Source organism: Trachypithecus francoisi, unplaced genomic scaffold (genome assembly GCF_009764315.1).
Source record: "Trachypithecus francoisi isolate TF-2019V2 unplaced genomic scaffold, Tfra_2.0 Lachesis_group10, whole genome shotgun sequence".
Classification (NCBI taxonomy): Eukaryota; Metazoa; Chordata; class Mammalia; order Primates; family Cercopithecidae; genus Trachypithecus; species Trachypithecus francoisi.
In genome coordinates, this window is record NW_022681455.1 from 76,571,581 (window position 1) to 76,596,272 (window position 24,692).

General features: G+C 44.0%; 1 protein-coding gene and 1 long non-coding RNA gene across 4 annotated transcripts in view; one reads left to right on the top strand and one right to left on the bottom strand.

Moving 5' to 3' along the window:
- The window catches only part of METTL9 (methyltransferase like 9), a 52,903-nt gene extending 31,471 nt beyond the window's left edge, over positions 1 to 21,432 (bottom strand). For all 3 annotated transcript variants that reach the window (XM_033217762.1, XM_033217761.1, XM_033217763.1), the window contains exons 1-3: positions 21,015 to 21,432; positions 7,274 to 7,464; positions 1,922 to 2,131 (exon numbers count right to left, since the gene is read on the bottom strand). In XM_033217762.1, the coding sequence (XP_033073653.1) occupies positions 1,922 to 2,131; positions 7,274 to 7,464; positions 21,015 to 21,179 (566 nt within the window). In that variant the 5' untranslated portion in view covers positions 21,180 to 21,432. The remainder of the gene's footprint in view (positions 1 to 1,921; positions 2,132 to 7,273; positions 7,465 to 21,014) is intronic.
- Positions 21,433 to 21,449: 17 nt separating this feature from the next.
- Positions 21,450 to 24,231, top strand: LOC117087506. The gene is made up of 3 exons (XR_004438836.1): positions 21,450 to 21,951; positions 23,126 to 23,252; positions 23,513 to 24,231. It is a non-coding gene; the product is annotated as an uncharacterized LOC117087506 (long non-coding RNA).
- The last annotated feature ends 461 nt before the right edge of the window (positions 24,232 to 24,692 follow it).

Sequence of the window (24,692 nt, forward strand, 5' to 3'; positions counted from 1 at the left end):
ACCAGTGCTGCTCCAAAAGCTACACTGATGGTGTCTCTAGGGTTAATCTGCAAAAGTAGAAACGTGGATAGGAAAGTAAGTGATTACATAATTCTTTCTCCTTTCTCTCTAAGGCTAACCAGACTTCCAAAAATATCACAGAGAAGGAGGCCGACTCCAGCTCTACCTCCCCCATTCTGCACTGAGCCAAGAGACAGAAATCTCCCAATCAATAAATCATACTGAAATAAGAATACCCTTCTTCTGGCCAGGTGCAGTGGCTCATGCCTGTAATCCCAACAAATTTTGGGAGGCCAAGGCAGGTGGATCACGAGGTCAGCAGTTTGAGACCAGCCTGGCCAACATAGTGAAACCCAGTCTCTACTAAAAATACAAAAAAAAATTAGCTGAGCATGGTGACATGTGCCTGTAGTCCCAGCTACTCAGCAGGATGAGGCAGGAGAATCACTTGAATCCAGGAGGTGGAGGTTTCAGTGAGCCGAGATCACGCCATTGCACTCCAGCTTGGGTAACAGAGTGAGACTTCATCTCAAAAAAAAAAAAAAAAAAATACCCTTCTTCCTAGTCTTTCAAGCTCCAGATGACCTTAAAACCAAAATTAACACTGACGACTATATATTAAAAGCAAAACAAAACAGAAAATAGCAAGTATTGTTAAAGAGTGGAGAAACTGGAACCCTTGTACTGCATTGCTGGTAGGAATGTAAAATGGTGCGGCAGCAATGGAAAAGTATTGCAATTCCTCAAAAAATTAAACCCAGACTCAGCCATGTGATCCAGCAAGTCCACTTCTGGGTCTATACCCAAAAGAAGAAAAAGTAGGGGCTCAAGTAGGGATTTGTACACCCATGTTCATAGCAGCATTATTCACAACAGCCAAATGGCAGAAACAACCCAAGTATCCACTGACAGATAAATGGGTAAACAAAACGTGGTACATGCATACAACGAACTATTACTCATCCTTAAAGAAAATTTTGGGCCAGACGCCGTGGCTCACACCTGCACTCTGGATTACCTGAGTTCGAGACCAGTCTGGCCAAGTAGTGAAACGCTATCCCTACTAAAAATACAAAAAAAATTAGCCAGGCATGGTGGCATACGCCTTTAATCCCAGCTACCTGGGAGGCTGAAACAGGAGAATTGCTTGAACCTGGGAGGTAGAGGTTCCAGTGAGCTGAGATCACGCCATTGTACTCCAGCCTGGGCAACAAGAACGAAACTCCGTCTCAAAAAAAAAAAAAAAAGAAAGAAAGATAATTTTGGCCCATGGTACAACATGAGTAAATCAACCTTGAGTAAACGTTGGAGACATTATGCTACATGAAATAAGCCAGTTGCAAGGAGCTAATGTATATAATTCCTCTCATACGAGGTACCCAGAATAGTCAAATTCATAGACAAAGTAGAATGGTGGTTGTCAGGGGTTAGGAGGAGGGTAAAATGGGGAGTTACTGTTTATTGGGTACAGAGTTTCCATTTCGGAAGACAAAAAATTCTGGAGATGAATAGTGGTGATGATTGTACAACGATGTAAATGTACCTAATACCACTGAACTGTACACTTAAAAATAGTTAAAATAGTAAATTCTATGCTATGTATATTTTAAAACTACTTAAAAAAATTTTTTTTTGAGAATGCCAGATTCTTATTAGGGAAGAAGTCCCTTCTTCTGATCTGCCTTTTCCAAGCTATCTCTCGCTGGTCCTTTTCTTCCCTATAGTGCCAACCCCTCTGCTCCAGGAAAATACTGCCACCAGAAGATTATTTCTCTGTATTTCCAGCTACTTATGTATTAAATGATTTTTTTTAATTCCTAATCATGGAAGATCATTTTTGATTCGTATCCTTTAAATAATATACTTTCAAGAAGAAATGCATCTAAAACCAAAAAATATATCCTATGTCTAAAAATTATACCTGTATTTCTTTTTCTGAAGCTGCCATATCATAGTTTCAGAAAGCTCGGTGGCATAGATTTCTTCAAAATGAGGGCTCATGATTTTTGTGACTTCTCCATCTCCAGCACCTAAATCAAGAAGTCTGTGGGTTTTCCAGTCTGGATTAATTTTAAGCAGTCTCTGAAATTGATCTGGTGAAAACACAAACATTGAGCCTCTTCCTAGCAACCTGAAAAAAAAAAAAGGACAAAAATCGAAGTGTCTATGCAAATTAATCACCCCTCACCATACACACACAAAGTGAATATAGTGACTCAGCACCAACAACCATAATCACTTATTACATGGTTAAGTGTTTTTTTTTTTTTTTAGACAATGTCTCACTCTGTCACTCAGGCTAGAGTGCAGTGGCACAATCTTGGCTCACTGCAACCTTCGCCTCCTGGGTTCAAGCAATTCTCCTGTCCCAGCCTCTCAAGTAGCTGGGATTACAAGCGTGCACCACCACACCTGGCTTATTTTTTGTATTTTTAGTGGAGACGGGGTTTCACCATGTCGGCCAGGCTGGTCTCAAACTCCTGACCTCAGGTGATCCACCCACCTCAGCCTCCCAAAGTGCTGGGATTACAGGCATAGGCCACTGCGCCTAGCCTTTTTTTTTTTTTTTCTGTGTCACCCATGGTTTCACCATGTCGGCCAGGCTGGTCTCAAACTCCTGACCTCAGGTGATCCACCCACCTCAGCCTCCCAAAGTGCTGGGATTACAGGCATAGGCCACTGCGCCTAGCCTTTTTTTTTTTTTCACTGTGTCACCCAGGCTGGAGTGCAGTGGCGCAATCTCCGCTCACTGCAAGCTCTGCCTCCTGGGTTCATGCCATTCTCCTGCCTCAGCCTCCCGAGTAGCTGGGACTACAGGCGCCCGCCACTACGCCCGGCTAATTTTTGGTATTTTTAGTAGAGACCAGGTTTCACCGTGTTAGCCAGGATGGTCTCGATCTCCTGACCTCGTGATCCACCTGCCTCAGCCTCCTAAAGTGCTGGGATTACAGACATGAACCACCGTGCCCAGCCAAGATATTATCTTTTATATCATTTCTATGATTAGTAGACAAAGTTAATAAAATAAGAAAATGCCTCCAGATACCATTTGTCTTTGGAATTGCAAATAAAGTCCCAAAAAAGCATGGGAGAAGGGAAATAAAAGGTGGAAAGGGGAACGGATGACAGGGGAAGGAAGAAGAAATAAGTAAGAGACGAATGTGAAGAACTTAAGTCAAAATAGGAAGGAAAAATGGAAGGAGTAACAGAAAACATGTTTATCAGTTGAAAAAGATGACAAGCTAACACAGCTAGACCACAGTAGCAGAGAAACCAAATAGGAAAAAAAGTGATTTCAAATATGCAATTAAACCATGGATCAGGAAAAAAAGAGCTTTAGTATGATAGATTTTTAAGAGACACTGGAGAAAAGAGGGAAAAGAGTGGTCCTTGTGATGTCGGTTAATATGCATTAAAGTAGATTCATACTTATGTCAGTTTAAATGGTTACAACTGTCTGGGTCCTATTATTTCTAAAGGTCCTAGAAAACACTCAAAACCACAGTAATGCCATTGAAAAAAGAGACTGAGGGAGTTTAAATGGAGATCAAAGAGAACCCTCAGAAAAGCAACTATAGGTCCAGCCAAGTTTCATGGATGCATCACCCTGGGAAATAAAATGCACTCCCTATTTCGGACTTGTTTTCTAGCTCTGAAATTCTAGTTTATCTAGGGAAGGGATTCTCAACTCTCCATTAAGCAGCAGAACCCTTTCTTTAAATGAAGTGGAACTCACAGACAATATAAGATCCTAGGAGAGCTGCTGCTGTTCCAATGAGGTTGGGAGCCCAGGAGCTGTGGCCAGCCCACTTCTAGGCCTTTCTCTGCAGCCTGAAGCAGTTCCTGAGGCACTTCCTCCTTAGACTCTGGAAAACAGTCTGGAGACCACTGGTCTAGGAAGTGGCAGGCAAACCTGTTCTGTACTGCTGCTTTCTGGAAACAATCATAAGTTACATAATGTTTGCTGCTATACAGTGACTGGAAAGATGCATGCAACATGGTGCCCAATGTAAGACCAGTTTTAGGAAGAAATACGAATAATGGAGTTCATGCAACAAAGTCCGCCTTCCTTTTCCCATTATGGCCATAGGAAAGTTTAACCAAGTTTACAGTAAATCTTCTGCCCCACAGAAATGCTAAAAAATTGGAGAGAGAAAGACCTCAGAGACCACTAAACATGATGCTACCGACTACAACTGCTTACCAAAGAAAATCACGTCTCATAAAAGACAAGTTGTTTTAATCCACAATTGTTCATATATTACAGTAAGAAAATAAGCAAATCTGAACTTGCTGAAGGAGTGGTACAAAATTTAACACAGAAACCAGAGTCACAGCAGAAAGAGGCTACTGGTAGCACGGCTGAGGGGAGGTGAGTTTCACTCAAATATTGATGCTGACTTGCCACAGGACCAAAAGTAAGTCACAAAATAGTCATTTTGCTTAAATTTTCCCAGAGCATGCTTCCCAAGCCATCTCCTTGGGATGTGAGGAATCTTGACATGATAATTATAAAATTCTAGAACTAGAGGTCACCTGAGTTCAGATCTCACAAGTTCATCTGACTGGTCTACATTTAAAGGCACCAGAGGCTGGGCATGGTGGCTCACATCTGTAATCCCAGCATTTTGGGAGGCCGACGTGGGAGGATCTCTTGAACCCAGGAGTTTGAGACCAGCCTGGGCAACATGGTGAAACCCTGCCTCTACAAGAAATACAAAAATTAGCCAGGCACAGTGGCATGAGCCTCTAGTCCCAGCTACCTGGAAGACTGAGGCAGGAGAATTGCTTGAGCCTGAGGAGGTCAAGACTGCAGTGAGCCATGACTGTGCCACTGCACTCCAGCCTAGGCAATAGAGTGAGACCCTATCTCCAAAAAAGAAAGAAAGAAGGCACTAGAGAGAGAGGGGAAGGACTGTCCTATTTCCAAAGAACATGAGCAACAGGGGCTCTACAAAAAGATTAACACTGTCAAAAAATAAATCAAAATCCATCAAGCCCAGTGTTTATCAACCAGGATGGATTTTGCCCTCTAGGGGGCAATGTGAGTAGACAGAAGAGTTTCCAGTAATCACAAGGACCTGGGGGTACTACTACCATTCAGTGGGCAAGGCCAGAAAAGTTAGACTTCCCGTAGTGTGGGGGGCAGTCTCGCACAATGAAGAACAGTCTCACCCAAAATACCGAGCCCAGTACAAAGTTTCCCATAAACACAAACGTGAAGAGATATGACCCTCTAATTTGGGTTTAACTTTAGTGTTTAATAACCATCCTAGGTTCTCTGGTCACAATCTAAGTTCTCTCTAGACTTAAGAGTCTATGAAGAGGTGTGCCTCTTCCTTATAAAATAAACTCTGGAACATCTATTAAGTCTTTCCTTACTTAGCCTTCTCCTTTCCAGCATAAAGGAAGTTTGATAAGTATCTTAAAGTAATTGAAGACAATACCACAGTAATGATTTCTGTGAGAGATGGCCACCTGTAGTAATAATATCCCACTGCCATGGCTGGAAAGTATTGATGGGCCCTAAATTTAATTTTTAGTTGAGAATAGGACATAAGGCAAGAGGGATTGATTGAAAGCAGTCGTAGGTTTCAGAAGAAAAAAGCAGAAGAGTTTTAAGTAAGGGAAGCCAAAGGGGTTTACTAACTGTATTGCCTCTTTGATCAAACTGTGAAATTCTAGAGCAGGGAATTTTAACCAGGGTCTTGTGGGTAGAGGAAAGGGAAAATAAAAGTTTGAAACCCCCAAAATCATACATAAAATGTTGAATGTAAGCACTTTCTGAAGACAGGATTCCTACCTTTTACCACTTTCAAAGAGCTACAGGACTCCAGAAAGGATAAGAATCTCTGCTACAGTGACTCATCAGAATTCCAAAGGAAGAATAAATGGTATAGAACAGAAATTCAATATAACCAGTTTAAGGAACAAAATGTCAGACCAAGTTGTATCAACTCAACTACCCATATAAAAATAACAACTGCTTGCCAAAGCAAACGTATGGCAATTTCACATAAACAATGAAGAAAATCAACTGAGAAATCTTGAGAAATGGCTTGTAGTGCCTAAAAACATACTTAAGGACCAGATGATACACTGGGGATCCAGACAGTCAGTAGAAACTGGCTCCAAACCTCAAGGGAAAAGAAAAGTGGGCTCAACCAGTGGTTTGAGTGGTCCAACGAGGCTTTTTAAGCATTGAGCCTATTGCTTTTCTCTTTGGCATTTTAGAGTCTAGGTCCTTAGGAATGCCTGAAAATATGGCCAAGAAAGGAATGGAAAATCAAAACAAAACAAAAAACTCCTAAAGCTTTTTCTATGGATGTATATGAGGGAACCACTCTGAGGACAGAGAATTCCACAATAAGTTTATAAAATTCTGGTGAACCTACACATTATTTCAGAACAGATGCAGGACTCTTCACTCAAAAAAAGCCATCATCCATTGTTGGACTAATTAGATCTCCCAAAAACAATGTGCTACTTCGAAGTATGTTTAAGGCAAAGATCTTACGTTTCAGCCTAAGGGTGTAAAGCCCTCAGCTTCAGGGCTTGGTTCCGGGAGTCTTACTACTTTGTGGTCCAGAACCAGCAGCATTCAGCATCACTGACATTGTCTTAAGAGCTTGTTAAAAATGCAGACTCTCCAGGCGCAGGGGTCCCACCCATAATCCCAGCACTTTGGGAGGCAGAGGTGGACAGATCACTTGAGGTCAGTTAGAGACCAGCCTGGCCAACATGGTGAAACCTCATCTCTACTAAAAATACAAAAATTAGCCAGGTGTGGTGGTGCACACCTGTAATCCCAGCTACTTGGGAGGCTGAGGCACGAGAATCGCTTAAACCCAGAGGCGGAAGCTGCAGTGAGCCCAGATCACACCACTGCACTCCAATCGGGGCAACAGAGCAGGACTGTGTCAAAAAAAAAAAAAAAAAAAGCAGACTCTCAGGCCTAGCCCCTGACCTACGAACTCATAATCTGCATTTTAACAAGATCCCCTGGTGATTCCTAGGTACATCAAAGCCAAGAAGCACTACCCTAAGTAACTCCCGCTATGAATACACATACTAATGAGGCTGTCATGTTATGGTGAATTTAAAGGGCAGAATCATAGAAAGATAAAACGCTGGACTAACTGCCAAGGTTCTGACTAGTAGAAGTATTGTAGCTCAGGTAGTCAACATGCTGAACAAGATAACTTTTCTTTTTGTGTTTTTCCTTTTGTAAACCTAAGGATAAAAAAAAAATAAATGTTCAAGATTCACTTACCCATTGATAGATGTTCTAGACATAAACAGGCTAAAAACAGATGACACAAAAGAATGATATAATTGGATAAATAGCCAGCCCGATTTCTCAATGCTGTTGTTTAAGAAGATCTGTGTTCCTTGATCAAGGTAACTCTGAACAAAGACAGCCTGGAGTGATTCGCATAATTTCTCTCTGTTGCACACATACCACTAAAAAAAAAAGAAGAACAAAAATTAAAACACATAACCAAAGTGTCACCTAAGAAATCCAAAAACAAAAAACCAGAAGACTAAATCAAATCTAAGATTTCCAGATATTACCTACCATCTCATGATACTCTGAGAATAATCATTTCTTATACTCATATAACCTATAAAATATAAAGCACTTCTTCAGACATGACTTCTCATTTCATTTTCTTACAGCCCTCAAGGTAAGTAGAGTGGGGTGAGGGAAGCGAAGGGTGGAGAGGCCTTTGAGTCATTCAGCTTAGTAGGCAGCAGAACAAGACCATAGCTCAGGCACTCGGCCTCCCAGCCTAGTGCTTCAGTCACTGTATCCCTGAGATTTAGAAAGCTCTGCTGGCCTCTCTTTCACTGAAATTCAACATCAGAAGGCAAACAGCTGGCAGTATCCTTGTTTTTAGATAAGAAAACAGTCACATATTCCAATGCCTTAACTCAAAACCACCAAACAAACCCAAATAGCAAAGTAAGCAACAGAATTTAACACTCCAGTGACCAAATTAAGTTGCCTTTCTTCTTGTGGGCTATTTAAAAGAGATCTTTAGAAATCTTGAGGTGTGCTTTACAAATAGGTCATATGACATTCCTACAGAGGCAACACGTGCTCAAGAAAGATTAAGAAGTTACTTAAGGTCATACTGCAATCAATGAGAAGACCAAGTAGTAACATGCTAAGAACCAGATTTCCAGGAATTGGCTCTACCCAGAATCCACATTCTAGAACAAAATTCAAGAGCTTCACCTATAGATGAAATTTATAACCTTTCATAATAAATGAGTTAGCATACCAGAGAGGTGGGGAAGCAGACTGTATAACAGCTTTAGTGTCAGCCCCCAATCAAGTCCCGGCTCTGCCCTTCCTATGTGAGCTCAGACATATCACTTAATCTCTGAGCCTCCATTCATTTGTAGACTAGAGACATCACTGGTGTCTATCTATTCTGGTAGGGTACTACGAGGATTAAATAAGATAATGTAGGCAAGTCCCCAACATAACACAAAGCACATAGTGAGAATCCTACAATAATAATAGCAATGAGATTCCTCTAACATGGCCTGAGAAATAAGAGTAAGCCCCTTAGGTACAGTGATGAAACTACAAAGTATATCAGTTACTATTAACCCATTATCTGCCATGAAACACAAATTTTTCCCAGTCAGTCAACCGGCCAAGAGTAATTTGCTTCCCCCGACAAATATGACCTTTTATCAGCGGTAGACGTCCCATAAGCGCCTGCACAATTGGTGGACCAGCTTTACAGTCATCCTAAGCTTATTAAATGTTCAGTGAAATCGGGAGGCTGAGGCAGGAGAATGGCGTAAACCCGGGAGGCGGAGCTTGCAGTGAGCTGAGATCCGGCCACTGCACTCCAGTCCGGGCGACAGAGCGAGACTCCGCCTCAAAAAAAAAAAAAAAATGTTCAGTGAAATCTTAAGTAACATTCCCGATGCTAATGTTAAAAGGAACTAGTTACAAATCAACACAAACAGACACATTAAATCTCAGAGATTAATCATTTTACAAACTCTGTTCCCTAAACTGGGTAAACCAAGCCTTTCCAGTTGTGGACTGATTTGTGCTAATTTGCCATTTCATCACAGTTATCAAAACTGCTTGGACTTCATATATAAAACTATTTTTATTTTTCCTACTCTATATGACAAGCTATGAAGCTTTTTACATTCACTGCCTACATTTTTTTCCCTCGGTCTGAAAATGTTCTCGCTTAATGATTCTCTAATTCTTAATACTTATTGTGCCTGAAGTTATGCTCCAGTGCAGGTCATAAACCGTTTTTTATTATACTCATGACCTCCTGGTGCACGTTCTGAACTCTGTAATATGGAGGCCACTCTGACTTTTATTTATTTTTTATTCTCTGAAATGGCTAATCAAGATGAAAGCCATCACCTTGATAATAGGCAATCAGGTGCATTCTATTAATGTGGATGAGAAGTCATTCAAGTGAAACAGAGGAGCCAAGAATTCCTTGGCATCCACTTGTAAATGGACTAGAACAATAGATTCTGACTTCCAGAACCAAGCAGGAACTGGCATCATTAACTGCAAATAGTGCTTTCAAGCACCAAGAGGAAAACTCAAGTTTTTAATAGCATTTTTCTCAATTCATCAACATTAACACGTGTGGTTAAACCTTTACTGTCACACAGGTCTTTCAGGAAAGAAACTGCCTATTGAACAGAATGTGCTACAGAACAAAAACAGATCAAAGCTCTTCTCTGTAAAAAGAAAGGTGAAACGTATGTCCTTTCTGACCATTTGCATGACACAAATGTCGATTTCACAGCAGCATTGCCAGAAAGTGAAAACAAGTCAAATGTCCATCAAATAGTGGATAAACAAGATGTGATAATAGATTCATATAAAATAATAGCATAGGCCGGGCGCGGTGGCTCAAGCCTGTAATCCCAGCACTTTGGGAGGCCGAGACAGGCGGATCACGAGGTCAGGAGATCGAGACCATCCTGGCCAACACGGTGAAACCCCGTCTCTACTAAAAAATACAAAAAACTAGCCGGGCGAGGTGGCAGGCGCCTGTAGTCCCAGCTACTCGGGAGGCTGAGGCAGGAGAATGGCGTAAACCCGGGAGGCAGAGCTTGCAGTGAGCTGAGATCCGGCCACTGCACTCCAACCTGGACGACAGAGCGAGACTCCGTCTCAAAAACAAACAAACAACAAAAAAATAATAGCATATTCTGCCATACAAAGGAATGAAGCACTACTTCATGCTCCAACATGGATGAACCTTGACAACATTATGCTAAGTGAAATAAGTCAGTCCACAAAAGACCGCATACCGTATAATTCCACTTCTGTGAAATGTCTTGAATATGCAAATTCAGAGATAGAAAAGTAGATGGCAGATTGTGGCTGCCAGGGGCTGGGGAGCTGGGGCAATGCGGAGTGGCTGCTAATGGACATGAGGTTTCTTTTTGGGGTGATGAAATGTTCCAAAATTAATACTGATGATGGCTGCAGAATGCTGTGATTATACTAAAAATCAATGGATTGCACTCTTCAAAAGGATTAATTTCATGGTATGTGAATTATATCCCAATAAAACTGTTTTTTTTTTAACACACACACACACACACACACACACACACTCCTCCCTAAATATGTAGGTGGCAGTAAGATCTTCCAGAAATTAAAAGTGACCTGAAAACATAAGTAACTTAGCAAACCTCTTAAAATACAAATTTTAAATGCAAATCTGATCACATCACTACCCTGCTTAACAGGAACCTTAGGATAACATTCAAAATGCTTAATATGGCTTACAAGGCCCTACACGATTTTTGTTCATTCTATGTCACCAGCCTCACCTCATGACATTCCCTACCAACCCATGACCCCTGGACCCTCACTCCATCACACTGCTCCACCCCTTCCTTCTTTTTTCTGGAAGGCCCCTTTCCCGTGGCTGTCTCACATGGTATTTGCTCTGCCCCCCACATTTCCCGCCACCTAACCCACTCTCTCTTCACCTGGTTCGTTCAACTTCAGCCTAAATATTTCCTAGGTATATTTTCCTTCAAAAAGAAAATATACCTAGGAAAGGCTAGGCTAGGCCCCCTGTTCTAATACCCTTTCATACATCCTATTTGTTCCTTCGGTAATATTTACAATCTCTGGATTGAATAATTGCAGACAATTGCATGTTCAGTGCCTATCTTCCTAGGTAGACTGAGAGCTTCATAAAGGCAGAGAAAATGAATGGCTTCAGTACCTGGCACAGATACAGACAAACAATAAGTGTTCATCTACAGGCAGTCTAAATAGATAGAATTTGGAGTTTCTAACAAAATCCTAGAGGAAACATAAGGATAACCACAGAGACCGCTGCCATGGGGTTTCTGTCAATTTCTCAAACTCTGCAAGGCCTTGCTTAAACCGAATTTTGCAAACAGTGGCTAAAGCTACCCACTCACCACAAAATTACATTACCACAAGCAAGGAAGCAAGCGATGAAGGAAGACACCAACTGAGCACCTATCATGCACCAGGCACCAAGCCAAGTGCTTTACATTTCATTTACCACCTTGCAACTTCTGAACAAATGGGAAGCCTAGGGTCTCTAAGCAGCTCCAGCTGATTCAAGCTCCTGCTCCAGGTACCCGTTGTTTTATAAGCGTTTCTTTCAAAGAAGCTTCTCTTCGCTTAACTCTACCCAGTGTGTCTGCTAAAGAAAAGAAAGCAGGACTATCCTGCCAATTAAACAGCACTAGATGTGTGTAGAGAAAAGATAATCTGGTCTAGATAGTAACTGAAGTCCTGTAAGCCAGGGTTTCTCACCCTTCACACTACTGACATTTGGAGCTGAATGATCCTCTGTTTCAGGGGCTGGCCTGCACATTGTAGGCTGTTTAGCAGCATTCCTAGCACTTACCCATCAGGTTCCAGTAGCACTACCCCAAGGGACAGCCCAAAATGTCCCAGGCATTGCCAAATGTCCCCGGGAGGCAAAATTGCCACTGCTTGAGAACCCATACATGGACTTACCCACAAAATGACACTGTATTGACTCTCCAGTAATGTTTCCCACTATCCCAGCTTAACTATGGTCTAGGGACTCCAGCTGACTGAATTAGAAGATGGACTCGCTCGCCTCAGGGAACCTACATTCCAGAGTGAAAATAAAATTAGAAACCAAGGGAAACAAGTAATGTGACTATGATCTTGAAGAGGAGCTTCAGAGCCTTAAAGGAGCAGTCACTTGCCCTTAAGGTGAAACACCAAGGAGAGAGAAAATCTGCAGGAACCCCTGTAACCCAATGGGCAGGCCTCCTGGTTTCGCCTCTCTCCAGACAACCCAGCTTAGATAGAAAGCCATGCTGAGCTCACAGCACTGGGTGGCTTGTCTGTAGGCTCCCGTGTACTTTCAAGCAGGTGAATTCTTTGGTTTTGTTTGTTTGTTTTTGAGATGGAGTCTCCCTCTGTCGCCCAGGCTGGTGCGATCTTGGCTCACTGCAACCTCTGCCTCCTGGGTTCAAGCGATTCTCTCGCCTCAGCCTCCCAAGCAGCTGGGATTACAGGCACCCACCACCCCAACAGGCTAATTTTTGTATTTTTAGTAGAGACGGGATTTCACCATGTTGGCCAGGCTGGTCTCAATCGCCTGACCTCAGGTGATCCACCTGCCTCGGGCTCGCAAAGTGCTGGGATTACAGGTGTGAGACGCCGCGCCCAGCTGCAGGTGAGTTCTTTTGAATGTGTGCTCCTCAAAGACTACAGAAACAAAGGTACACAGGCAAGAACAAAGTACTATGCTTGTTAAATTCACACACTGACAGGACTACGTGCCCGCCCTACTGTGAAGCTGGACTCCTTGGCTGGAGCCTATCATATCTGAAAAAGCATCTTATTAGCATCTGCCTTTAAAGCTCACTCAAATGTTGTTTGATCTAAATAAACAAGGAAATCTTTTAAATGACAAACTCTAATCAAATGAGAATGATTACATTCAGCCATCTGCTGATGCCAAGTACAGAACAGGATGTGATAACTAAACATAACATCTAAAAATTACAGTAAACAGCAATATTCTCCCTACTGGCAACACAACTGTAAAGACACTAATAATTGGCCAGGTAGTAAACAGCCAAATCAGGTGGCTGCCAGGCATTCTGAATACATGTCTGACAGTTTTCGTCAAAGTGATTAAATATTAGGTCATATTGTGTTAAAAATTTCCTGGCGGGCCGGGCGCGGTGGCTCAAGCCTGTAATCCCAGCACTTTGGGAGGCCGAGACGGGCGGATCACGAGGTCAGGAGATCGAGACCATCCTGGCTAACACGGTGAAACCCCGTCTCTACTAAAAATACAAAAAACTAGCCGGGCGAGGTGGCGGGCGCCTGTAGTCCCAGCTGCTCGGGAGGCTGAGGCAGGAGAATGGCGTGAACCCGGGAGGCGGAGCTTGCAGTGAGCTGAGATCCGGCCACTGCACTCCAGTCCGGGCGACAGAGCGAGACACCGCCTCAAAAAAAAAAAAAAAAAAAGTTTTTCTGAAATTATTTTTGGAGTTTATCAACTAATCAAACATGTGATATATAACATATCCAAAATACAACATTCCCAAAATACAAAGGATTTAAGCACACTAGCAGAGTCAGAAAGTCATTTTTAAAACCGACTGATTTTAGATAACGTGGTATAATAAAAAATACAGATTTGGTCTTTGTCCCAGGTTCCTGATAGAGTTCCTAAAACCCTTGGAGAATCTCAGATGATAAGGATATCTTTTGTATGCTAACAATATGACTCCTGATAGGGGTGGGAGACCCAAATAGCTTCAGGATGGGGACCAGGCTGTGGGTACAAGGTTCAAACTTTCAGCCCCACCTTCCAATCTCTAAGGATGGGAAAGGAGTTGAAGACTGAGTCCAATCATGCCTATGTAATGACACCCCTAAACTACGGGGTCCTGGGAGTTTTTGGGTTGCTGAATACATTGATATGATGGTTGGGTGGCTCATCGGAGGAAAGAGAAACTCTACACCACCTCCCACACCTCACCCTATGCACCTCTTCCACTTGGCTGTTCCCCGATTGTATCCTTTGTAATAAACCAGTAAACCTAGGTGGGTTTTTTTAATTATTATTTTGAGACGGAGTCTCGCTCTGTCGCTCAGGCTGGAGTGCGGCGGCACGATCTTGGCTCACTGCGACCTCCGCCTCCAGGGTTCAAGTGATTCTCCTGCCTCAGCCTCCCCAGTAGCTGGGACTACAGGTGCCTGCCACTACGCCCAGCTAATTTTTTGTATTTTTAGTAGAGATCAGGTTTCACTGTGTTAGCCAGGATGGTCTTGATCTCCTGACCTCATGATCCACCCACCTTAGCCTCCCCAAGTGCTGGGATTACAGGCGTGAGCCACCGCACCCAGCTAATTTTCCGTATTTTTAGTAGAGACCAGGTTTCACCATGGTAGCCAGGATGGTCTTGATCTCCTGACCTTGTGATCCACCCACCTCAGCCTCTCGAAGTGCTGGGATTACAGGCGTGAGCCATTGTGCCCCTAAGTATTTTCCCAAGTTCTGTGAGTCATTCTGTTATAGGAAATTATGGGGTGGGGTGGGGTAGGGTGAAGGTAGAGTTGTGGGAACTCCCAAATTTGTAGCCAAGTTGGACAAAAGCACTGGTAGCCTGGGGACCCAGGACTTGCAGCTGGCCTCTGAAGTGAGGGCAGTCTTGTGGGACTGAGCCCTTAACTCTGTAAAGCATGACTCTAACTCCAAGCAGTTAGTGTCAGAACAGGATTGAACAATTAAACACCCACTTGGTGATGGAAAAATAGAGAATGGCTGATGTCAGGAAAAAAAGACAACACATGTAAGAATCTTTTTTCAACTTTAAGCCTTACAAAAAGCATGCACAAACCAGATAAAGGCCAGAACTTCAAGCAGCTGTCCTATTCTCATCTAATTCACAAACTGCAAAATCTTCAACTAGCATTGTGCACACAGCTACCTAATTTCAGTGTCCACAGAGTCCTCAATAGAATGAGGGCAGTTTCCTATTCAGAAGGTAAGCCTAGGCCTGGAGCAGTGGCTCACACCTGTAATCCCAGCACTTTGGGAGACTGAGGCAGGAGGACTGCTTGAGGCCAGGAGTTTGAGAGCAGCCCGAACAACATGGCAAGACCCTGTCACTACAAAAAATTTAGAAGCTACTCAGGAGACCAAGGCAGGAGGATCTACTGAGGCCAGGAGTTTGAGGCTGCAGTGAGCTATGATCGGGCCACTACATTCCAGCCTGGGTGACAGGGCCAGAACCTGTTTCTAAAAAACAAAAAAAAAAAAAAATGAAGGCAAGCCTATTTTTACCACCCCACAGACAACACAAGGTTTACTAGGAGGGGCATCATAAAGCAGGAGAAAATGTGTTGCCTTGAAACCAGACAAAGCTAGGTGCAAAGCCCAACTCTATCACCCATTAACTCTGCGCTATTGAGCAAGTCTCTTATCTCTCTCAGCCTCACTCTCCCATACGTAAAGTGCGGATGATACCACCAACCTCCGAGAGTTCTATGAGGACCACTGGGGATAATATATTTGAAGTGCCTGGCACACAATAGAAGGCCAGTAACTGTTCATATTTCCTTCCCCTTTCTCTCCAAGGCAAGGGCTGTTCAGAGGAGAAGTGCAGTTCAAGGGAATGCCTAAAAACCACACTGTAGGTCTGGGCATCCAGCCACTCTCAAAAGAAACGGGTAATCAAAGACCCCAGGCATTCAGTGCTACCAAAAACAATCAGAAAAGCTCCACTGCTCAGGGTCTATGAACACAGAATCTTTCTGAGTTGGCCAGACCAACTCCATCAACAGACCTTGACAGCTAAGGATTCAAAACTCACATTCTAAGATTTTACAATGCAATCAACTCAGTCCAGACATTTCACCATAGACACCTTGCATTTAAGCACAGCACAGGAGTAAACATTCAGACCATTCACCATTTTCCCACAAACAATATAAACCCAACCCATAACCTCTTTATGTGAGATTTCAATGTGTAGAGTGATAGGCACCCTCATATCCATGAGGGGAATCAATTAAAACAGATTAAATTGCTTCAGCTTTGATTTAATAACAAATTACTGACAATCCTCATTGCAAATACTAAGTACTCACTCCCTGTAGGACAGGATAATCCTAAAATTTAAAAAAGCTTCAGAGGGTCTACACAACAGAGCTTTTTACTGGACGCCATTAGGGTCTTCTAGGGCACCTCCAAAGAGAAACATAAAGACTCCTGGTATATCCAGCACAAGAAAGAGGTCCTAACATTCTGTGAAATTGAAGCAAACACTTGTTGGGGTTTCAACACAGATTATGAGGAAGGAAAGAAATCCTTTCCGAAGTCTCTTTGGTATTCAGCTGCAAAGGCCTCCAGACTCTCGAAGGCAGTTCAGAGGAGGACACCAATCCATCAGTGCCTGTCCGGCTTAGCTGGCTGACTATCCTTGAAGCATTGTTAACTCATGCCTGACTCCAGTCTGCCTCCACAAGGTAAATGAGGGGTAAAGGGACAGGAAACACTCTGTCCTTTAGCACAGTGTTTGGTTCTGGCTAGGCTGTCCAAGTATTTTTTCATTTGCGGGAAAAAAAGAATTTTAATTCTTTCTTGAATTCATCATCACTTGTGGCATAGCACAGTTCTGAGCTTATACAAGAAAGTGAAAAAATAAGTCACTCATATACACATACTTGCAATTTTTAGTTACACCTTAATAATTCTGGATATTGAATGTTATCTGTGCTTTTAAAACACCTTGCAGAATGTCACCTGGAGAAATCGTTGTGGTTTGGTTCAGCGAGTTCTAAAACAGTTTTTTCACTCCATCAATTGAGAAGCTATTGAACGGCTATTATTACCAAGAACCTGGGGCCTATGGGTCCTTTCATAGTTTCAGTAGCTCCATAATAGATGCATTAACTTTAAGCACTAGGTGCAATGTAACAAAAAGAATAGATCCTAAGTTTTTTGTTGTTGTCTTTTTAAATTCGGAGTCTGCCAACATTGAAAAGTGACAATATCTACTAGTTTCTCACTGCCTGCCTCTATTTCTTCCCAGTGAGGCAATCTACCCACCCTGCAACCTGTGATTAAGAATATGCTGTTGGGCCGGGCGCGGTGGCTCAAGCCTGTAATCCCAGCACTTTGGAAGGCCGAGACGGGCGGATCACGAGGTCAGGAGATCGAGACCATCCTGGCTAACACGGTGAAACCCCGTCTCTACTAAAAAAATACAAAAAACTAGCCGGGCGAGGTGGCGGGCGCCTGTAGTCCCAGCTACTCGGGAGGCTGAGGCAGGAGAATGGCGTGAACCCGGGAGGCGGAGCTTGCAGTGAGCTGAGATCCGGCCACTGCACTCCAGCCCGGGCGACAGAGCGAGACTCCGTCTCAAAAAAAAAAAAAAAAAAAAAAAGAATATGCTGTTGGAGGCTGGGTACAGTGGCTCACTCCTGTAATCCCAGCATTGTGGGAAGCCGATGTGGGTGGATCACTGAGGCCAGGAGTTCAAGACAAGCCTGGCCAACATGGTGAAACCCTGTCTCTACTAAACTACAAGAAAAGTAGCCAGGTGTGCTGGCACACGCCTATAATCCCAGCTACTAGGAGGCTGAGGCATGAGAATCGCTTGAACCCAGGAGGTCGAGGCTGCAGCGAGCCGAGATTGTGCCACTACACTCTAGCCTGGGTGACAGAGGGAGACCCTGTCTCCCAAAAAAAAAAAAAAAAAAAAAAGCTGTTAAGAAAGCTGGGAATTTCTTGCAAAAATTATTTATTCTGTAAGAAGCCACACAGTAAATGTTTTAGGCTTGCAGGCCATACAGTAGCAAAAATGCTGCTGTTGTAGCCCGGGAGCTTGCCGACCACAGGTAAATGAATGTGGTGGTTCTCTTTCAATAAAACTTTATTTGTGTGCTGGGCGTGGTACCTCACACCTGTAATCCCAGCACTTTAGGAGGCCCAGGCAGAAGGATTACTTGAGGGCAGGAGTTCAAGATCAGCCTAACTAACACAGTGAAACCCCATCTCTACTGAAAAATACAAAAATTAGCTGGGTGTGGTGGCATGCACCTGTAATCCCAGCTACTCAGGAGGCTGAGACATGAGAATTACTTGAACCTGGGAGGCAGAGGTTGCAGTGAACCAAAATTGGGCCACTGCACTCCAGCCTGGGTGACAGAGCGAGACTCCATCTCAAAAAAAAAAAAAAAATTATTTGTGGACACAAATAAATTTGAATTTCATAAATGAAATTTCATGTATTACAAAATGTTATTTTGATATTTTCTTGGTAACCATTTAAAAAATGTAAAACTATTCTTATTTCATAGGCTGTAAAAATATGTCTGTGAGACCAGTCTGGCCTCTGGGCCACTTTCCTGCTCTAAGTGAAACCCTGCTTCTTGCTTGCCTAAAGTGAAACATAATCCCAGTTTTGAAGCTAGCACACCAAACCAAGTTACTAAAATGGCACTGCTACTACAGTTTTAGAGCAGCTTTAGCCCAAAGGAGCCTTGCCTCTCCAAACTACACTAACAAAATAGCAATTTTTAATGAATAAACATTGCCCAAGATCTCTCTTTTAACCACAGAATCCTCCATCATAATTCCCTAATAAAATAACCAGAAGGAAAACTTGCGCTAAGTAAGGTTCAATCAAATCCACAACCCTACTTTTATGCAACTCCAAAAGAACCAGATGTGGCTGGCTATGGAACTCACACACCCAATGGAACACTTAGAAGACCTTGTATAAAACTATTAATCTGAAGGAGGAAAAACAGTTACAGTTACTTCACAAACAACAAAGTTATAAGGCAAACACAGGATCCTGGAATATTAAGTGGAAAACAAATTATCAACTCAGCCACAGTGCAGAAAGGACAGTTTCCTACTTTATCTCATGGTGGTTTCTACACAGCTTTCTTCTGTTGATTTTAATCTTTATTCATGGACTATTATCTTCATAATATGAATGTATTCATGTCAAAATAATGTCTGGATTCATTATTCTAAGGAAAAGAGTTGACCCCTCCTCCAAATATTCAGAAAATACCAGATTAAGTCTTCACCCTAAAGAAATTATCTGCCCAGTTGTTAGTGAAGGGGTACACACACGCACGCACACACACACAATATAAATATGGTATCTGAAATAAATGTACCTGAAACCAGTATTAGTTTTCATTAGAACCTAATAGATTCAGCTTTAAAAAGGTACACAATTAGAAAAGTATCCTCTGCTGGCAGATATTCTGAGGCTATGTCTACAGCTGTAATTCCACCTCCATACAAATCAGTGTTGAAATAGTGTTTCAATTTTTAAGATAAGTGCAATTCTTTTATGAGCAATGAAAACATATCAAGTGGCTGCAGGAGGGGTAATCATGATAAGTGTTACCATAAATACCAATAGCTAAGAGACTCAATCATAATCCCACATCAATGGAGATAAACCGCTTTTTCTCCTATCCAGCACCTTATTTCTATCAACTGCTTAAAAATGTTAAAAATGACATTTCTAATTCATTGTCTACACCGTTGTTCCATATGTGACATTCTGATAACTGTACAATTAACGGTACAGTACTTTGAGTTGTCTCTATATGAACTAGTACAAGTAAATAATCCATAGGAATAAATGTGGTTTTGTAATTTAAGCTTACGTACATTCCTAACCATATCATACAAGTGATCAATGATACTGATATTGCACCTAACAAACTGCAATGGCTGGAGGCTTTCAAAAAAATTTACAGAAATTTAGCATTCCTTTACAAATGGAAAAAAGCCCAATATAAATATTACTAAAAACGAAATGCTACTTTTCTAAATTGCTCTATCTCCTTCTTAGACAATTCTCTACCCTCATTAAAACACATGAAATCAACCTGGGTGTAAATTCTCTGAACACCTGGCATAATAAAAAAGTAACGTAGGAAAATGAGAAATATATGAAAATGATGAGACACAAGATGACATAGGGAATAATTAGTGCCCTATGGAAAAGCAAAATGTACTATAAATGCTAGCTATGACAAGACAACACTCTTGGCAGAGTTCAAAAGCCTCTTTTCAATTAATTTAACATTAACTGCAAACTATGTTAAGGTCATATACGAAATATCTCACTTAATTCTACAGTTAACCTGTACACGTTTAAGTGGCACAAAACTGAGCTAATGAAAAGCCTACCTACCAGGTCACAGCGCAACGCTCACGATGCCTAACTACAACTCCCTCCCGTCCCGTTCGGTTTTAAAAACGCTTCCTGTAAAACTTGCATAATCTTCCTCCTCATCACACACAATCTTTCCAGCAGGCTGAGTAAATCCAAGTTTAAAGGAGATCTCTGCTAGGTAGGAGGGGAAGGTTCCGTAGGATGGGAGCGACAACCTGTCAAACCCATTTTTTAAGCGCTTAGGGGGAAATGTCACCCGAATCATCCCGGAGAGTTCAATGGCTTGCGATGTACAGTTACATTTCTTTTATGACCCTTTGTACGTTCTGGGATTCAACGAGACAAAAAGAGGTGCTGGCTTTTCGTTTTGTTTCTCGGGGTTAATGGATCTGGCCGGGTCTCTTCAGTCTCAGGCCTCGCTGCCAGGCGGGCGCCCCCGGTCACGCTCTGGCCACAAAGTTCCCCAGTCCCGCCGCCGGGTATCCGCAGTCACCGCCCGGGACCCAGGAACAATGCGGGGCTCCGGGGCGCTCGCGATCGGGCCCGGGAGGGGGAAGGGGAGGCCATGCCCCGCCTGCGCCGCGGAACAAAAGGCGCTCGCGGGGCCTGGCCCGGGTGCCCGGGGCTTGCGGAACCGACGCCCGGCGGGGAAGGCGCGGGGAAAACTTTCCGAGAGGCCTAGGCGGAGGGGCAAGGGTCGGGCCGCCCCCTCGCCGAACCGCCCCGCACAATAGCCGGGCCCTGCGCGGGAAGGCGGGCCGCCACGCCCCCGCCCCGGCCCCAGCCCCGACCCGTACCTGGTCGTTCTCCTTCCTGCCGCCCGCGGCCGTCGCCGGCCCGCCCGGGCCGCTCGTCATGTTCACGTACAGGGAGCGGGTGAGCGGGCTCCGCAGCGTCCACATCCTCTGCGCCAGCCACACGGACGCCAGGCTCAGGCACAGCCAGCCCGCCAGCAGTCTCATCGGGGGCCGCGGCAGCTCGCTCCGATCACCGCCGGCGCCGGGGCGAGGAGGAGGAGGCACCGCCGCCTCCGGCCACAGCCGCCACCGCCCGAGCTCGAGCCATCGCGTCCGACTTGCCCATCCAGCCCCCTTCAGGGCAGAGGCTGGGGGTGGGGAGGTGCAGCCGGCGCGCAGCCTCGGCTCCTCCCCCTTCCCTTCCGACCGCGGAACGCCACTGCCCCCTGTACCAGTTTCTATCCGGAGCACTTAAGAGCGGCCGCGGCGCTTTCTCCCCCACCGCCATCCCTCGGTCCAATGAGCGGGCCGCTGGGAGGCGGGACAAAGGGAGCGCGCATCCGCCCGGGGCGCGTTCGCGTGTCCCGGCCCTGCCTCGGCTTCTGGTAATGGCGGAGGTGCTTTTAATTTTTTTGAGGGGTGAGATCACTTCCGAAGGCGATAACTGCAGCCCTCCTGCCCCTCTAAGGTGGTGCCGGAAGGACCTCTAGTCTTTCCTTGCCTTAGTCGTTATCTCTCGATCGTCATCCCACTCCACGGCGGGACTTTGGCCGGGTCGTGCAGTTAACTCCGGGGGCGCAAAGGGTCATTCCTTTTGTGCATCCTGACACACACACAGGTTCTTCCCGGAGACGAATGCTGCCAGTACTGGTTACCCGCTCGGATGCGTAGTTTCCAGTTTGCATTTAGAACCGACCTGCTAGACTCCCTCCTTTCCTCTCCCCTTCCCACCTCGACGACCCGCCTGCCCCGTGCTCCAAGCCTGAGAAGTTGCTGGGTACGTGTTTCTATAAGGAATGAGTGAAAATTCTGCCTTTTAGGGAAGTTACCGCAGCTGGGGTACCCACAAGTAATGTTTTAGGTGTATTGATGGCCCTGCCCAAGAATGAAGACCTCAAGTTAGACTCCTTGGCTGACTTGTTTCCTTGAATTAACACAGGGAAGTTGGACCCAACACTTAGAGCGAACTCAGCTCTGGGAGCAGTGTTTAACCCGGATATTTATTTGATCAGCTATAGCAGGAGAAGACGTAGCAACATTTCAGAACTGAAGGGTTAAGTACACTGTGTTCCTGTGACTGCAGCTCTTCCTGCTGATACCCACGCCACAATTAAGGAGTAACATATTTCGTGGGGGTCCCTAACTTTAATACTTTCCTAGGTTTGTTTGGAAAGTGCTTTTAACTGCACCAGAAATAATGTAAATGTGTCCAAGTTCAAAACAAAAGAAGTAAACCTTTTGGTTAATTGGATGTTGCGCATCAAGAGTTTTTCATTTATGAAACAGTGGGGTGGTGAGCCACAGATCTGGAACAAAATCATTCGTTACCCAATAGCTTTTTTTTTTTTTTTTTTTTTTTTTCTCCTTGAGACTGAGTCTCACTCTGTCTCCAGGCTGAAGTGCAGTGTGGGACGATCTCGGCTCACTGCAACCTCCGCCTACCGGGTTCAAGCAATTCTTCTGCCTCAGCCTCCCAAGTAGCTGGGACTACAGGTGCTCACCACCCGGCCCAGCTAATTGTTGTGTTTTTAGTAGAGACGGGATTTCACCATGTTGGCCAGGATGGTCTCCATCTCTTGACTTCGTGAGCCGCCTGCCTCGGCCTCCCAAAGTGTTGGGATTACAGGCGTGAGCTAATGCACCCAGCCCAACAGCTCTTTTTATTAGCTTCTAAGAATCTCAGCTTGGCACCTTTGGCTAACAAGGATATCTTGTTGCCTAATGTAACAGGCTGTAACAACAAACAAAAAGGCAGAGGGTGGGTGGGGGGCGGTATTTTGTGTTCTCTCCAATATACTCCCTGATTGCTTCCTGCCAAAACCCGAAAGAGCCCAAGCCTTACTAAATCTTCAAACCTCTAGTGGTCCTGGCCCAAATCATCAAAAAGGAACTACGGTAGCAAGTCCAATAACTGTTTATTTACTATGTCACCTCTCCTTCCTGTCTCTTAGGATCAGTGTTAACAGACAAAGCAACTCTGTCACAAAAGGAAGCCTTCATCTTTTTAAAGTGGGGGTGAAAGCAGCAGGAGTGCATAAAATGGCATATTTCCTTTCTGAAGACAAAGGAGACAAAAAGGTATGCCCCAGCTATGGAGTCAGACCACATAGCTGTAGCTCAGAGACTGCAAAATGTTTTCAGATGAACAAGCAAGTAGATGGCTGCTGTAGTGAGAAGGATTTTGGGGTCAGTTGACTGCCACGAAGCCTAACAGCTCAAAGGAGCAGATTTTGTTTTATATCGGAGCAGCTGGCCTGGAAAAAATAAATCACTCATACATTTAAAATACTCTATAATAACCACAAAACACTCAGACCCATGCTCTTTACATTTAACAGGCACTGGAAGAAACCAGAGCATCCGATGATCAAAGGATTTGCCTGAAGGTAGCAGAGCAAATTCAATAGCTGACCTTTTCGTAGAACTTGGTATCCCAGCTCGTGGTCTTTCGATCCATCTAAGAAGCTTTGCTGTCTCTTCTCAGAGAGCCTCCTGAATTACAAATGAGGAGGAAGGAAAACAGCAAGAGTAAATATACGAAGCAGAAGTTCAGATTGCCCATTGGGGACTGCCCCCTTCCTTCATCTGCTAGAATGTCACTACCATGTATTAAAACCTCAATTATCCATAATGGAGACGGGAAGAGGCAAGATAACACAAAAACCCAAATAGGAGCCAATACTTGTTCTAACATGATCTTGAGATGCAGTCAGTGATATTCAAAAGACACACAAATGTCCCTCTGCACCAAACTCTGCTGACTGACCCTAGGTGTCTAGCTTGGGTCACAGCCCTGCACACAGGCCCAAAATTTTGGCAGGAATACTTTCCTATCTAGATCTCTAGGCAAAGGCTTTTTGTTATTGTTCTTTGAAGCTACAAAGTTTGGCATTTTCATATTCTCTTTTCAATTACAAAGTATGTTAAGAGACTCCACAAACAGAGGGTTTGGATCTATACAAAACCTATTGATGATTGTTATCTCCTTGAAGAGATAATGATTTAAAAAGAAATCATATAGACCAGGTGGGGTGGCTCATACCTGTAATCCCAGCACTTTGGGAAGCCAAGGCAGGTGGATGGCTTGAGCCCACGAGTTCAAGGCCAGCCTGGGCAACATAGAGAAACCCCATGTCTACAAAAAATACAAAAATTAGACAGGCGTGGTGACATGCACCTGTAGACCCATCTACTCAGGAGGCTGAGGTGGGAGGATCACCTGAGCCTGGGAGGCTGAGGTTGCAGTGAACTGAGATTGTGCCACTGCATGCCAGCTTGGGTGACCCTGTATAAAAATAAAAATAACTCATATAATCACTTTTTTTTTTTCCCGGAGATGGAGTCTTGCTCTGTTGCCCAGGCTGGAGTGCGGTGCCATGATCTCAGCTCACTACAACCTCTGCCTCCCAGGTTCAAGCAATTCTCATGCCTCAGTCTCCTGAGTAGCTGGACTTACAGGTGCCTGCCACCACGCCCGGCTATTTTTTGTATTTTTAGTAGAGACGGGGTTTCACCGTG